General features: G+C 41.2%; 1 protein-coding gene across 1 annotated transcript in view; it reads left to right on the forward strand.

The window, feature by feature from the left end:
* The window catches only part of NCOA3 (nuclear receptor coactivator 3), a 144,663-nt gene that overhangs the window by 115,625 nt on the left and 16,591 nt on the right, over window positions 1–12,447 (forward strand). Inside the window, 9 exon segments of the mRNA XM_047746459.1 lie at window positions 3,759–3,899; window positions 4,170–4,317; window positions 5,163–5,554; window positions 5,732–6,600; window positions 7,601–7,736; window positions 10,212–10,406; window positions 10,979–11,208; window positions 11,210–11,261; window positions 11,359–11,485. Of these exon segments, the coding sequence (XP_047602415.1) occupies window positions 3,759–3,899; window positions 4,170–4,317; window positions 5,163–5,554; window positions 5,732–6,600; window positions 7,601–7,736; window positions 10,212–10,406; window positions 10,979–11,208; window positions 11,210–11,261; window positions 11,359–11,485 (2,290 nt within the window).

The raw sequence follows: 12,447 nt of genomic DNA on the forward strand, positions 1-12,447 counted from the left end.
AACACGGTGGCAGTATTATTCTCTGTGTTTACCTTCAGGGTAACTCTTGTGATCATCTAACCCTGAATGGTGGAGCCATGGTGTGTCTTCTAAGTGCCATCTCAGAGATGGGGAACTAGGCCTGGTGACAGATATGTTGGGTTACTTGTCCAAGATCCTGGCTAATAGAGAATGTGCAGCTGGGTCTCCCTGACGTTGAAGTCTGTGCCGTTTGCTTCTGTCCGCCGTGTGGACCTACAATAAGTAATTCGATAAAACGGGGCAGCTTTCAAATGAGAATCTGTCCTACCTCTCGCTGTGAGCCAGTGGACGCGCGCGTGTGTATGTTACGTACACACACATGCGTAACAATGTTCTACTGTTAAAAAGCTATTTTTGTAGTTCCCATTTTATGCCAGGGTCAATTACCCATCTTCAGGCTGCATGAGATTAATTTTCACAGATGAAACAATAGCAGAAACGGTCTTTGTATTCTTAATTTAATCTGTTAAATATTTAAATAAAAATTTAAGCTGATAAATATTTCATTTTGGAAAATTTTTTTTATTTACTTGAGATATGCAAACCTGTTAACAGGAATGTTTGCCTTCTGGAGTGGTTCTTTCTTTGTATATGTTATGACTTGGCAGACTGAGTTTTCTCCCCAAATAGCAATATTCCACATTTTGTAGTAGAAAATACTAAATAGAAAAAAAAAGAAGAGAATACTAAATAGAACATCTTTACTCAAGTAGTTTAGTGACTAGAACCTTTAAAATTTAATCTTACTAATGTTTTCTTTTATTATAAAAGCAATATATATTTACACGTTATAAAAGCTAGAAATTACCAAGCAGGAAAAATCAAATAGTTTCATCTGGGTCCCATCTGAGAGCCATCTTACCGTAGCTGGTATTTCTCACTTGCTACCTGTTCTTTCGTAGGAGGTTTTTTGCACTCAGCGCAGTACTTTTTTTGGAGAGGTTTTATTCTCTGTCCCTCATGTAAATTTTTTCTGAGCTCGTCATCTGGCTCTTGGAGCTAAGCTCAGGGGAGGTGGTTGAGGACAGAACATCCTTATTCTGGGCACAGCGCATAAACATTTACTCTTCGTGGAATGCATTTGCCCCTTCTTTGTAGGTCCCCCTGCCAAGGTGTTTTTTTCTTTTTGTTTATTCAGATATATCATTAAAGGTCTGAATTTTAAACAGATTCTTAGACTGGGGGCTCTGTCTATCAGCTCATCTACCATTAGTGGCCTTTGTCATCCCCAGTAGCATTTTTATTTTTATTTTTATTATTTATTTATTCATTTAAAAAAATACTATTTATTTATTTATTTGAGAGACACACACACACACACAGAGATCACAAGTAGGCAGAGAGAGAGGGAAGCTGACTCCCTAGATCCCAGGACCCTGAGATTATGACCTGAGCTGAAAGCAGAGGCTTTAACCCACTGAACCACCCAGGTTCCCCCTATTTTTATTTTTTTTTAAAGATTTTATTTATTTATTTGACAAAGATCACAAGTAGGCAGAGGCAGGCAGAGAGAGAGGAGAAAGCAGGCTCCCTGTCGAGCAGAGAGCCCGGCATGGAGCTCAGTCCCAGGACCCTGAGATCATGACATCAGCCAAAGGCAGAGGCTTAACCCACTGAGTCACCCAGGAGCCCCCACAGTAGCATTTTTAGAACTCTCTTTTACCATGTGAAGCTTTATGAGTTTTCCCAACCCAAACCTGATTTTCTTCAATATTTTTACTTTTTTGACAAACACATCATGGAGAGGATAAATAGATCAGGAGTTGTAACATATGAATCATTGAACACTACATCAGAAACTAATGAACTAACGGAACATAATAAAAAATAGATTAGGAAAGATATAGAAAAGACTTTCCAGTCAGACTTTCCAATCTGACTTTCCAGTCAAATTATTGACTCCTTCTTTTTTTTTTTTCTTTAAAATGAATATTCTAGATAGAATGGAGCCAGTCCAAAGGTCTTTTTTTTTTTTTTTAAAGATTTTATTTATTATTTATTTTGACAGAGAGAGATCACAAGTAGACAGAGGCAGGCAGGCGGAGAGAGAGAGAGAGAGAGAGAGAGAGAGAGAGAGAAGCAGGCTCCCTGTCGAGCAGAGAGCCCGATGCGGGACTTGATCCCAGGACCCTGAGATCATGACCTGAGCCGAAGGCAGAGGCTTTAACCCACTGAGCCACCCAGGCGCCCCTTGACTCCTTCTTTTAAGTCATTTGTTTGCCTGGTGGGTCAGGAGTTCCATCACCTTCCTGATTCGGTGGACCCTGTTGGTGCTGAGCATAAGACGTCGTGTGGATGGGGGTATTGCATTTTTTTTAGTAAGTCCTATGCAGAACAGACAAAAACAACCAGTGAGTTTTGGCAGCAACATGAGCTTTCAATCATAGACTGACATTTTGTGACAAGGGAGCATATTTTGTTGTGGATAACCATGTCCTGAATGTTGATCACAGTTTTTTGCCCACGACATCCTCAGTAATTATTTTGAATTTTTAAAATGTTACTTCAGCATTTTGCAAATCAGCAAGGCTTGCTTCAAAAGCACAACTCTTGAGGCCATCAGAGGCATTTTAGTCCTTTTAACAAAGTTCTTATGACTGTTTTCTGAATATTCCTTATATGGAACATAGCTGGTGCTTTCTCCTCATACCACTTTTTTCTTTGACAGTGAACTACTTTCTTCTTGGCTCCTTTTAAAAAAAAATATTTTAAAGTTTATTACTATTAATATTTTGTTTTGTTGAGAGAGAGAGAATCTTAAGCAGGCTCCACACCCAGCATAGAGCCTAGCGCTAGGCTTGATCTCATGACCCTGCGGTCATGACCTGAACCAAAATCAAGTCGGACATTTAACAGACTGAGCCACCCAGGGGCACCTCTTTGCTCCTTTTTGACACTTTGGGTGGGTGTCTACTCTTGCCAACTCGCCCTGTGCTGCTCAGAGAGTGCGGCAAGGCCTAGCTGTCCATTTGTTTTCAGGACCTTCTTCATGAAACCTGTAATTTCATAACATGTTGGAATTGTATAAATTTTGTCTCTAGTGTATTTGGTATTAAGCAAAAGTCAGACACTTTCAGAATTACAGAAACGAGTATTTGGTTGACCTTCCTGGTTTAGATTTTAAGTGTCCAAAAGTGCAGCCCCCCTCGGATGGAAAGAATCGTCCCGCTAGCTATGTAGGCGGGCGTTGGCGCAGCTGCAGAAACACAGTATCTTCAGATGGAAAATTTCAGTGGTAGGTGGTGGTCTTCTCCTTGAAGTGAAAATGAACCCAAGGTTATCTGGATACGTCATACTCTGTACATTCAGAAAGGGAAAGGAGTTTTGCGATACTCTGTTTTGTACAGCAGAATATACGATGTAAGAGTGTCCTGTAGGACCATGTCCTTGAAGAGTTCTGGATATAGCAGAGAAGGTGGAGCAAAGATTTAGTGTCTTTATTTTATTTTATTTTTGTTAAAGATTTTATTTATTTATATGACAGAGAGAGATCACAAGTAAGCAGAGAGGCACAGAGAGAGAGGAGGAAGCAGGCTCCCCACTGAGCAGAGAACCTGATGTGGGGCTCGATCCCAGGACCCTGAGATCATGACCTGAGCCGAAGGCAGAGGCTTTAACCCACTGAGCCACCCAGGCGCCCCTAGTGTCTTTATTTTATTCTTCAGTGCAAACCCGTGCAGTATGCAAGCAGTAAATACTCGTGGGTCGGATTTAAATCTTGATTTTCTGTTTAATAGGAAAAGTTGTCAACATAGATACAAATTCACTGAGATCCTCCATGAGACCCGGCTTTGAAGATATAATCCGAAGGTGTATCCAGAGATTTTTTAGTCTTAATGATGGTCAGTCATGGTCTCAGAAACGTCACTATCAAGAAGGTAAAGAATTTTGAGTTTGATTCTTGGTCTTTGTTGTTGTGTTTGTATACCATAAAGCATTAAGTGTATTCATGGTTGTTTTTGCGTGTGGGGTAGGAAAGTGATTCTTGAGCATTTTTCTTTTACCCTGCTTGTACTTTTGGTGCAGGTCCAGTATTTTCACTGGATTGAGAAAATGTGGCACTTGAAGTACATTTCCTTTCTCTCCTCTCTTACACGTATCTGTTTTTCCAATTGTAGTCACTAGTGATGGTGTATTTTTCCCAACAGCTTATATCCATGGCCATGCAGAAACCCCGGTGTATCGATTCTCATTGGCCGATGGAACCATAGTGTCAGCACAAACCAAAAGCAAACTCTTCCGAAATCCTGTCACAAATGATCGGCATGGCTTTGTTTCAACTCACTTTCTTCAGAGGTAATGATCGTTTACTGTGTGTCCTCACATTAAACGCAGCAGTGTTCTCAGGATGCTTTATTATCAATCTACAAAGATTTAACGGGAAAAAGCAGAGACGTTGGGTTTGCTGAAGTGAGTTTAGATTCCTGGATAGTGAAATGATCTATTATCTTGTGATGATTGGGAGAGTATGTATATGTGTGTGTGTACACACACACACACACACACACACACACACACACACACACATTTTACTATTTTGATATACGTGCTGCCAAAGCGAGCACATTATTTTTAAGGTTATATTATTATGTGAAAATGAGGATTTGTTCATTAAATACTTCCTGGGAAAGCTGGGGAATGGGAAGGCTTGTGAATAAAAGAACATAAAAAATCTGACTACCTCTGTTACATTTTATTTCTGATGATATGTTTATGTTGCTTCTAACGATTGATTTTGAAATTTGAAAGACTTTAAGAAAAAAAGATATGTTGCTGTTGCTAATGGTAAATGAGCAGCACATGGAAGAGCAGACTATTCATGCATTAAATATCTTGAGTAATTTGCAGTCCCCTCCAGGTTAGCCCCTACAGGTGTGGCAACTGTAGTAAACCCTGCTGTGATCCCAGCTACCATAGTTGTTGGCCCTTGTGCTCGTGGTCACTTATTTAGATTCTGTGGCATATTAAAAAATAATATTACTGGGTTCATAACTGATTAATACTTAGATTGGGACTGACACTAAGTATTGGAATGGAGCCTAGAAGTTAAGCTCCTGGGCACTTACTTCATCATTTAAAAAAAAAGTGCTTTAATGCATGTCTGTAATATTTTAGTGAAAGTTTGTCTTCTTTCTTTGTAGGGAACAGAATGGGTATAGACAAAACACGAATCCTGTCGGACCAGGGATTAGACCTCCAGTAGCTGGATGCAATAGTTCCGTAGGCGGCATGAGCATGTCGCCAAACCAAGGTTTACAGATGCTGAGCAACAGGACCTATGGCTTGGCTGACCCCAGCACCATAGGGCCAATGAGTGGGGCTAGGTATGGGCCCTCCAATCCCATAGCTTCAGTGAACCCTGGGGCAGGCATGCAGTCACCATCTTCCTACCAGAATAGCAACTATGGTCTCAACATGAGTAGCCCCCCACATGGGAGCCCTGGCCTTGGTTCCAACCAGCAGAACATCATGATATCTCCTCGTAACCGTGGGAGTCCCAAGATGGCCTCACACCAGTTTTCTCCTGTTGCAGGTACTGTTGTTGGCATTTCCTTTTCTTTATTTTTCTCTTCCTCAGTAGTTCTTCTCTTCTTCTGTTACAATCCTTGTAAAGTTAGTTCATTTTAAGGTTAACCTTTAGAGAGTTCAGTGGCATTTTGTTACAGCATCCAATAGTCTAATTCTTTCCTTTATTTCTCTCCCAATCCAGGTGTGCACTCTCCCATGGGATCTTCTGGTAATACTGGGAGCCACAGCTTTTCTAGCAGCTCTCTGAGTGCTCTGCAAGCTATCAGTGAGGGAGTGGGGACTTCTCTTTTATCCACTCTGTCTTCACCAGGCCCCAAATTGGATCACTCTCCCAATATGAATATGAGCCAGCCAAATAAAGTGAACAGTCAGGATTCTAAGAGTCCCCTGGGCTTGTATTGTGACCAGAATCCAGTGGAGAGTTCAATGTGTCAGTCAAATAGCAGGGATCACCTCAGTGACAAAGACAGTAAGGAGAGCACTGTCGAAGGGTCAGAGAATCAGAGGGGTCCTTTGGAAAGCAAAGGTCATAAAAAATTACTGCAATTACTTACCTGTTCTTCTGATGACCGGGGCCATTCCTCCTTGACCAACTCCCCCTTGGATTCAAGTTGTAAAGACTCTTCCATTAATGTCACCAGCCCCTCTGGGGTCTCTTCCTCAACCTCTGGAGGAGTGTCCTCCACATCGAATATGCATGGGTCCCTGCTGCAGGAGAAGCACCGGATTCTGCACAAGTTGCTGCAGGATGGGAATTCACCCGCGGATGTGGCCAAGATCACCGCAGAGGCCACTGGGAAGGACACCAGTAGTACGGCGTCCTGTGTGGAAGGGAGTGTCAAGCAGGAGCAACTGAGTCCTAAGAAGAAGGAAAATAACGCACTTCTTAGATACCTGCTGGACAGGGATGATCCTAGTGACACACTCTCCAAAGAACTGCAGCCCAAAGTGGAAGGAGTGGACGGTAAACTGAGTCAGTGCAACAGCTCCTCCATCCCGAGCTCGAGTCAAGAGAAGGACTCTAAAATTAAGACAGAAACAAATGAAGAGGTAACTTGTTCTTTCTCTCTTCCAGCTCAGTCATTGTGTTTCATCATTGCATTTCTGTGTTGGAAAGACCATGTGTTACATGCAGAATCTCGTCTTCTGTTTTAGGTTTATGTAATGGAATTTACTCTTGAGCTGTCATTTCTTTATAATATTTTGGGAATCTGTAAGGTGTATTATGATGGAGTTTGGAAATACGAGATGTGTGTGTTTTAAAACGTGACTCTGACTAGAACCAGTTGGTAGCCAGTTTGAAAATTTTCATGGAGGTTTTTATTGTCCGAATGAGCATATTGTATCTTTTAAAGGGGTAGTAGAAAGAAACAGGGAAAAAAACCTGTATTAAGTAACAGAATTTGATTTGTGCCTACAGTCAAGTTTCCTTCTGTATGTGATCTCATTCTGTGTAAGGGTTTCCCAAACTCTGCTTGAGGAACACTCTCCCAGGAGACTTCATTATACGTCTGAGAAAATTAGTCTTGGGGAGGTCTTACTGTTAGGATATCTGTTTGATTTTGTTTAACCTAGTGCTCTCCAAATTTGTGGACCAAGACTCCTTTTTGAACCACGCCTGCAAATCTCTCATTGAACGTCTGCTTGTTGCCTTTATTATTACTTACACTTGTTTTCCAAAGGTAGGTGTAGAGGCAGACGACTTTGTCAGCTAATGATCCTGAGTAACATTAACTGGAAAATATTTTACAGTTTGAGAATTAAAGTTCCAGTGCAGATTTAAAAAATGCCCCTTCAAAAGCACTTCCAAACCCAGAGAATTTATTTCAGTATGCTGATCTATAAGTTTCAAGGAAGAAAATTTGGGGTAAGGGTCTTAAGAAGCCAGACTTTAAGTTGGGTATTATCACTTCAGGTTAACTATTGTATTTTACTTATTCCCATTTAATTTGTGTTCTTCTGATGAATAGGTTTATACCTATGTATATCTAGTAATGTTAATTAAAAAGAAATAAAAATTAACACTGGTTAATTAATTTTCCCCCCCCAGGGATCTGGAGACTTGGATAATCTAGATGCTATTCTTGGTGATCTGACTAGTTCTGACTTTTATAATAATTCCATATCCACAAATGGTAGTAATCTGGGAACCAAGCAACAGATGTTTCAAGGAACTAATTCTCTGGGTAAGAAAGAACAAGGTTTTATTCTTGCTGCCTTTTAAAAGTTTCTGCACCACCCCAGTGTTTATAGCAGCAAAGTCCAGAAGAGCCAAACTATGGAAAGAGCCTGGATGTCCATCAACATCCAGGAGAAGAATGGATAAAGAAGATGTGGTATATGGGACGCCTGGGTGACTCAGTTGGTTAAGCAGCTGCCTTCGGCTCAGGTCATGATCCCAGCGTCCTGGGATCGAGTCCCACATCGGGCTCCTTGCTTGGCAGCGAGCCTGCTTCTCCCTCTGCCTCTGCCTGCCACTCTGTCTGCCTGTGCTCACTCTCGCTTCTCTCTCTATGACCAATAAATAAATAAAAAAAATAAAAAATCTTAAAAAAAAAAAAAAGATGTGGTATATATATCTACAGTGGAATATTATACAGCTGTCAAACCTTCACCCCCCCGCCCCCAATCCTGCCATTTGCAATGACGTGGACGGAACTAGAGGGTATTATGCTAAGAGAAATAAGTCAGTCTAAGAGGGACAGTTACCATATGATCTCACTGATTTGAGGAATTTGAGAAACAAGACAGACAGGATCATAGGGGAAGGGAGGGGAAAAAAATGAAACAGGGTGAAACCAGAGAGGGAGACAAAGCTTAAGAGACTCTTAATCTCAGGAAACAAACGGGGGGTTGCTGGAGTGGAGGGGATGGGAGGGATGGGGTGGCGGGGTGATGGACACTGGGGTGGGCATGTGCTATGGTAAGTGCTATGCATTGTGTAAGACTGATGAATCACAGACCTGAACCTCTGAGACAAATAATACATTGTATGTTAATAAAAAAAAAGTTTCTGTACCTTTGTACATGCAGTTATCCCTTGAACAACACTGGTTTGGGTTGCATGTGTTCAGTTGCACACACGGATCTTTTCAGTACATGCAGAATTGTAAATGTATTTTCTCACAATCAAAGCCCAGACAAAACGCAGTGCTTGAACTTGCAACCCTTGAGATAAGACCTGAGCTGAGATCAAGAGTTAGACACTTAACCGGCTGGGTCACCTAGGCACCCCTCTCATGATTTTCTTGATTTCTCTAGTTTATTTTAAGAATATAGTATAAGGGGCGCCTGGGCGGCTCAGTCGGTTAAGGCGCTGCCTTGGGCTCAGGTCATGATCCCAGGGTCCTGGGATGCAGTTCCACATCGGGCTCCTTGCTCTGTGGGGAGCCTGCCTCTCTCTCCAGCTCTGCCTGCTTGTGCGCATGCGCTCGCTCGCTCTCTTTCTCTCTGACAAATAAATAAAATCTTAAAAAAAGAATATAGCATATTATATATGTAATATGCAAAATATGTGTCAGTTGACTTACTGATAAGTATTTTGGTCAGAGTAGGGTATTAGTAGTTAGGTTTTTGGGGTCAGTAGTTATATGGATCTTTGGCTCTGTTGGGAGCTCAGTGCTCCTAACCCTGTGGTGTTCAAGGGTCAGCTGTACTCTTGTAATAAGATGGAAATCTAATTAACATTTTTAACTTCAAAATACATATTGCGCCTCTCAGGTTTTTTTTTTTTAATAATTCATAGTGCGTATGTTCTAAAAAGTTCCCTGGACATTTTCCTGTTCTTAAAATTTGCTGTTTCTAACTAATACACTAGTAATCATGGAACATTCTAGGAAATGTTCGTCTTTGGTTGCTCCAGTTGAGTAGTAGCTACCAGAGCATATAGTTTTATTTGGCACAGAGACTTGAATTAAAAAGCAGCTAAAACTTGTAATTGAAACCTTTCCTGTGACACTTGTGGAACTTTGTCATTTAGTTGTGAGACTTTTCTTCTTTTAGTGTTGGCCAATTGTCCTCCAGCCTCTCTTCCGCAGCTGTGTGGTTTCCTCACTTACCAGTTTAAGAAGGGTGTAGTACATGTACTGATTGAACAAGAAAAATTCACAGTTATCAGGAATGGTAGTTACTCATTTTCACTGGCACTGTTTCCTAAACTGAAGTGGGTAGTCCACAGTCAGTCAGCTAGGCTGGAGAAAGAAAAATGTTAGGGGGAGATTTCACATTTCATTCTTTGTTTGATTAGAAGGCAACTTGTCTAGTTACATTTAATTAAAAAATTTTAACAATTAAAAAATTTTAAACAATTTAAATCAACTGACTTAAGTACATATAGGGAAGAACCTCTAGGAGTTTGAACATTGGTAACTTTTTCAATATTAAGTGAAGCAGAATACTAATGACCACGTCAGGCTATGGAACAGTGCCCAGTACATCAGCCAACACTAGGACTCTGTTTCTACTGTATTCCATATTGGAATATGAGGCTTTTTTTTTTTTTTTTTCCTTCCTTCTCCTTTTTTTTCCTTCTATACTTACTGTTTATTTTAGTAAGAAAGAGTTATTATGTGGTTGGTATTGGTATTCATGTGTTGTGCTTGATTACTTATGTACTGAATCATCAGAGAATTTTTATGTATTGTGCATCTGTGTTTCAACAGGTTTGAGGAGTCCACAGTCCGTGCAGGCCATTCGTCCCCCATATAACCGAGCAGTGTCTCTAGATAGCCCTGTTTCTGTTGGATCAAGTCCTCCAGTAAAGAATATTGGTGCTTTCCCCATGTTACCAAAGCAGCCCATGTTGGGTGGGAATCCAAGAATGATGGATAGTCAGGAAAATTATGGCTCAACTATGGGTATGTCATTTCTAACCAGTACTTATAGATAAAATTTTCTTTTTAAATTTAAAACACTTAACACCATTTAAGTAATTGGGATTAAATAATAGGTTTTTGAATAACAGTAGCATAATATTTCTGTCATGAGTTTCCTTAATTTATTCTACATCTTGGTTATTTTAAACTCTCAAGGAAGCTACTTGAATATGTGGCAATAGTTGCCTATCAAAAATGTCTTGAGGGGCGCCTGGGTGGCTCAGTGGGTTAAGCCGCTGCCTTCGGCTCAGGTCATGATCTCAGGGTCCTGGGATCGAGTCCCACATCGGGCTCTCTGCTCAGCAAGAAGCCTGCTTCCCTCTCTCTCTCTCTCTCTGCCTTCCTCTCCGTCTACTTGTGATCTCTCTCTGTCAAATAAATAAATAAAATCTTAAAAAAAAAAAAGTCTTGAAAAATCAATGTCTTAATAGTTGGCCAGCCCTATTCTTAGGATGACCGCACTTTTTTGGTCAAGGTTGCGTGTAATGACTGTACTTAACATAAGAAGGATTTTAGTATAATATGGGAAAGACAATCATTTCTGCCTGTTGCAGGTGGACCAAACAGAAATGTGACTGTGAATCAGACTCCTTCCTCAGGAGACTGGGGCCTACCAAACTCAAAGGCCAGTAGAATGGAACATATGAGTGCAAACTCCATGGGAAGACCCGGAGCAGATTATAATGCTTCTTTACCCAGACCTGCAGTGGGCGGCTCGATGCCCACCTTGCCTCTGCGGGCCAATAGCATCCCAGGGGCGAGACCAGGGTTACAGCAGCAGCAGCAGCAGCAGCAGCAGGCAGCAGCAGCAGCAGCAACAGCAGATGCTTCAAATGCGTAAGCATCCCCTTCATAAAAAAGAAAACCAGATGATTTAGGGTAATATTTGCTATTGCCTTCTTTGAAAATGTATTCCCTCTTTTTCTTCCACCAGGGCCTGGTGAGATTCCCATGGGAATGGGGGTCAGTCCATATGCCCAGGCAGCGCCATCTAACCAACCGGGTTCCTGGCCAGATGGCATGTTGTCCATGGAACAGGGTCCTCATGGGACTCAAAATAGGTGGGGCTTTGTTATGTGACTCTGTTGAAAATGTTAGCATAGGATTATCTAGAAAAAGATCAGAACACAGGAGCAAACCTAAAAGAGAATGAAGATAACTCACTGATTGAGGTACTTGCCTGCCATCTGGGCATTTCTTGTCTGACTGTAAAAATCGAGGTGAGGGGCGCCTGGGTGGCTCAGTGGGTTAAAGCCTCTGCCTTCAGCTCGGGTCATGATGACAGGTCCTGGGATCGAGCCTCGCATTGGGCTCTCTGCTCAGCAGGAAGCCTGCTCCCCCCACCGCCCCGCCTGCCTCTGCCTACTTGTGATCTCTGTCTGCCAAATAAATAAATAAACAAAATCTTTAAAAAAAAAAAAAATCAAGGTGAGGCAGCAAGCCAGTGAGGAGGAGGACACCACTTTATTGTTTAGCTGTCAGGACCGGTGAGTGGTCAAACTGGTGAGGATAAATTACCACCAGTTTGAGAAGATAAATGGTATTCAGAGGGTGAGCCTCAGTTTTCTGGCAGATTAATTTTTAAGGATTTGATAATTCTTTTCTAAGATTATTTAAAACATTTCAGGGACGAGGTGAAAGCAAACTGTAGCACTCTTTTTGTGAAAGAAAGATGTGGATTATGTCTATTTCATTTTTATTTAGCTTGATCACTAACTCATTTGCATGAAAGAAGCCACCTGTCAATTTCAAGTCTAACTTGAATTCTATAATAGATTAAGCAAAGAAAAAAATGAATTGATCTATTGAGTAGACAGTGGTATAGCTATGTGAGTTTATTAGTTTGAGTGCTTCTCTGTGGAGAACAGAGAGTCTCATTATGGAATTTTTTCTGAGGGAGAATGAGTATCTAGTTCCATGTCCTTCTAATAGGTTGAAGGACTGTGGGACCTTACTGTGGGTGTATGGCATTTGTATTACACTTGACACATGAGCTCAGTGGGCCAAGGACAACAAAAAGTTA

The sequence above is a fragment of the Lutra lutra genome, chromosome 9 (genome assembly GCF_902655055.1).
Source record: "Lutra lutra chromosome 9, mLutLut1.2, whole genome shotgun sequence".
Taxonomy (NCBI): domain Eukaryota; kingdom Metazoa; phylum Chordata; class Mammalia; order Carnivora; family Mustelidae; genus Lutra; species Lutra lutra.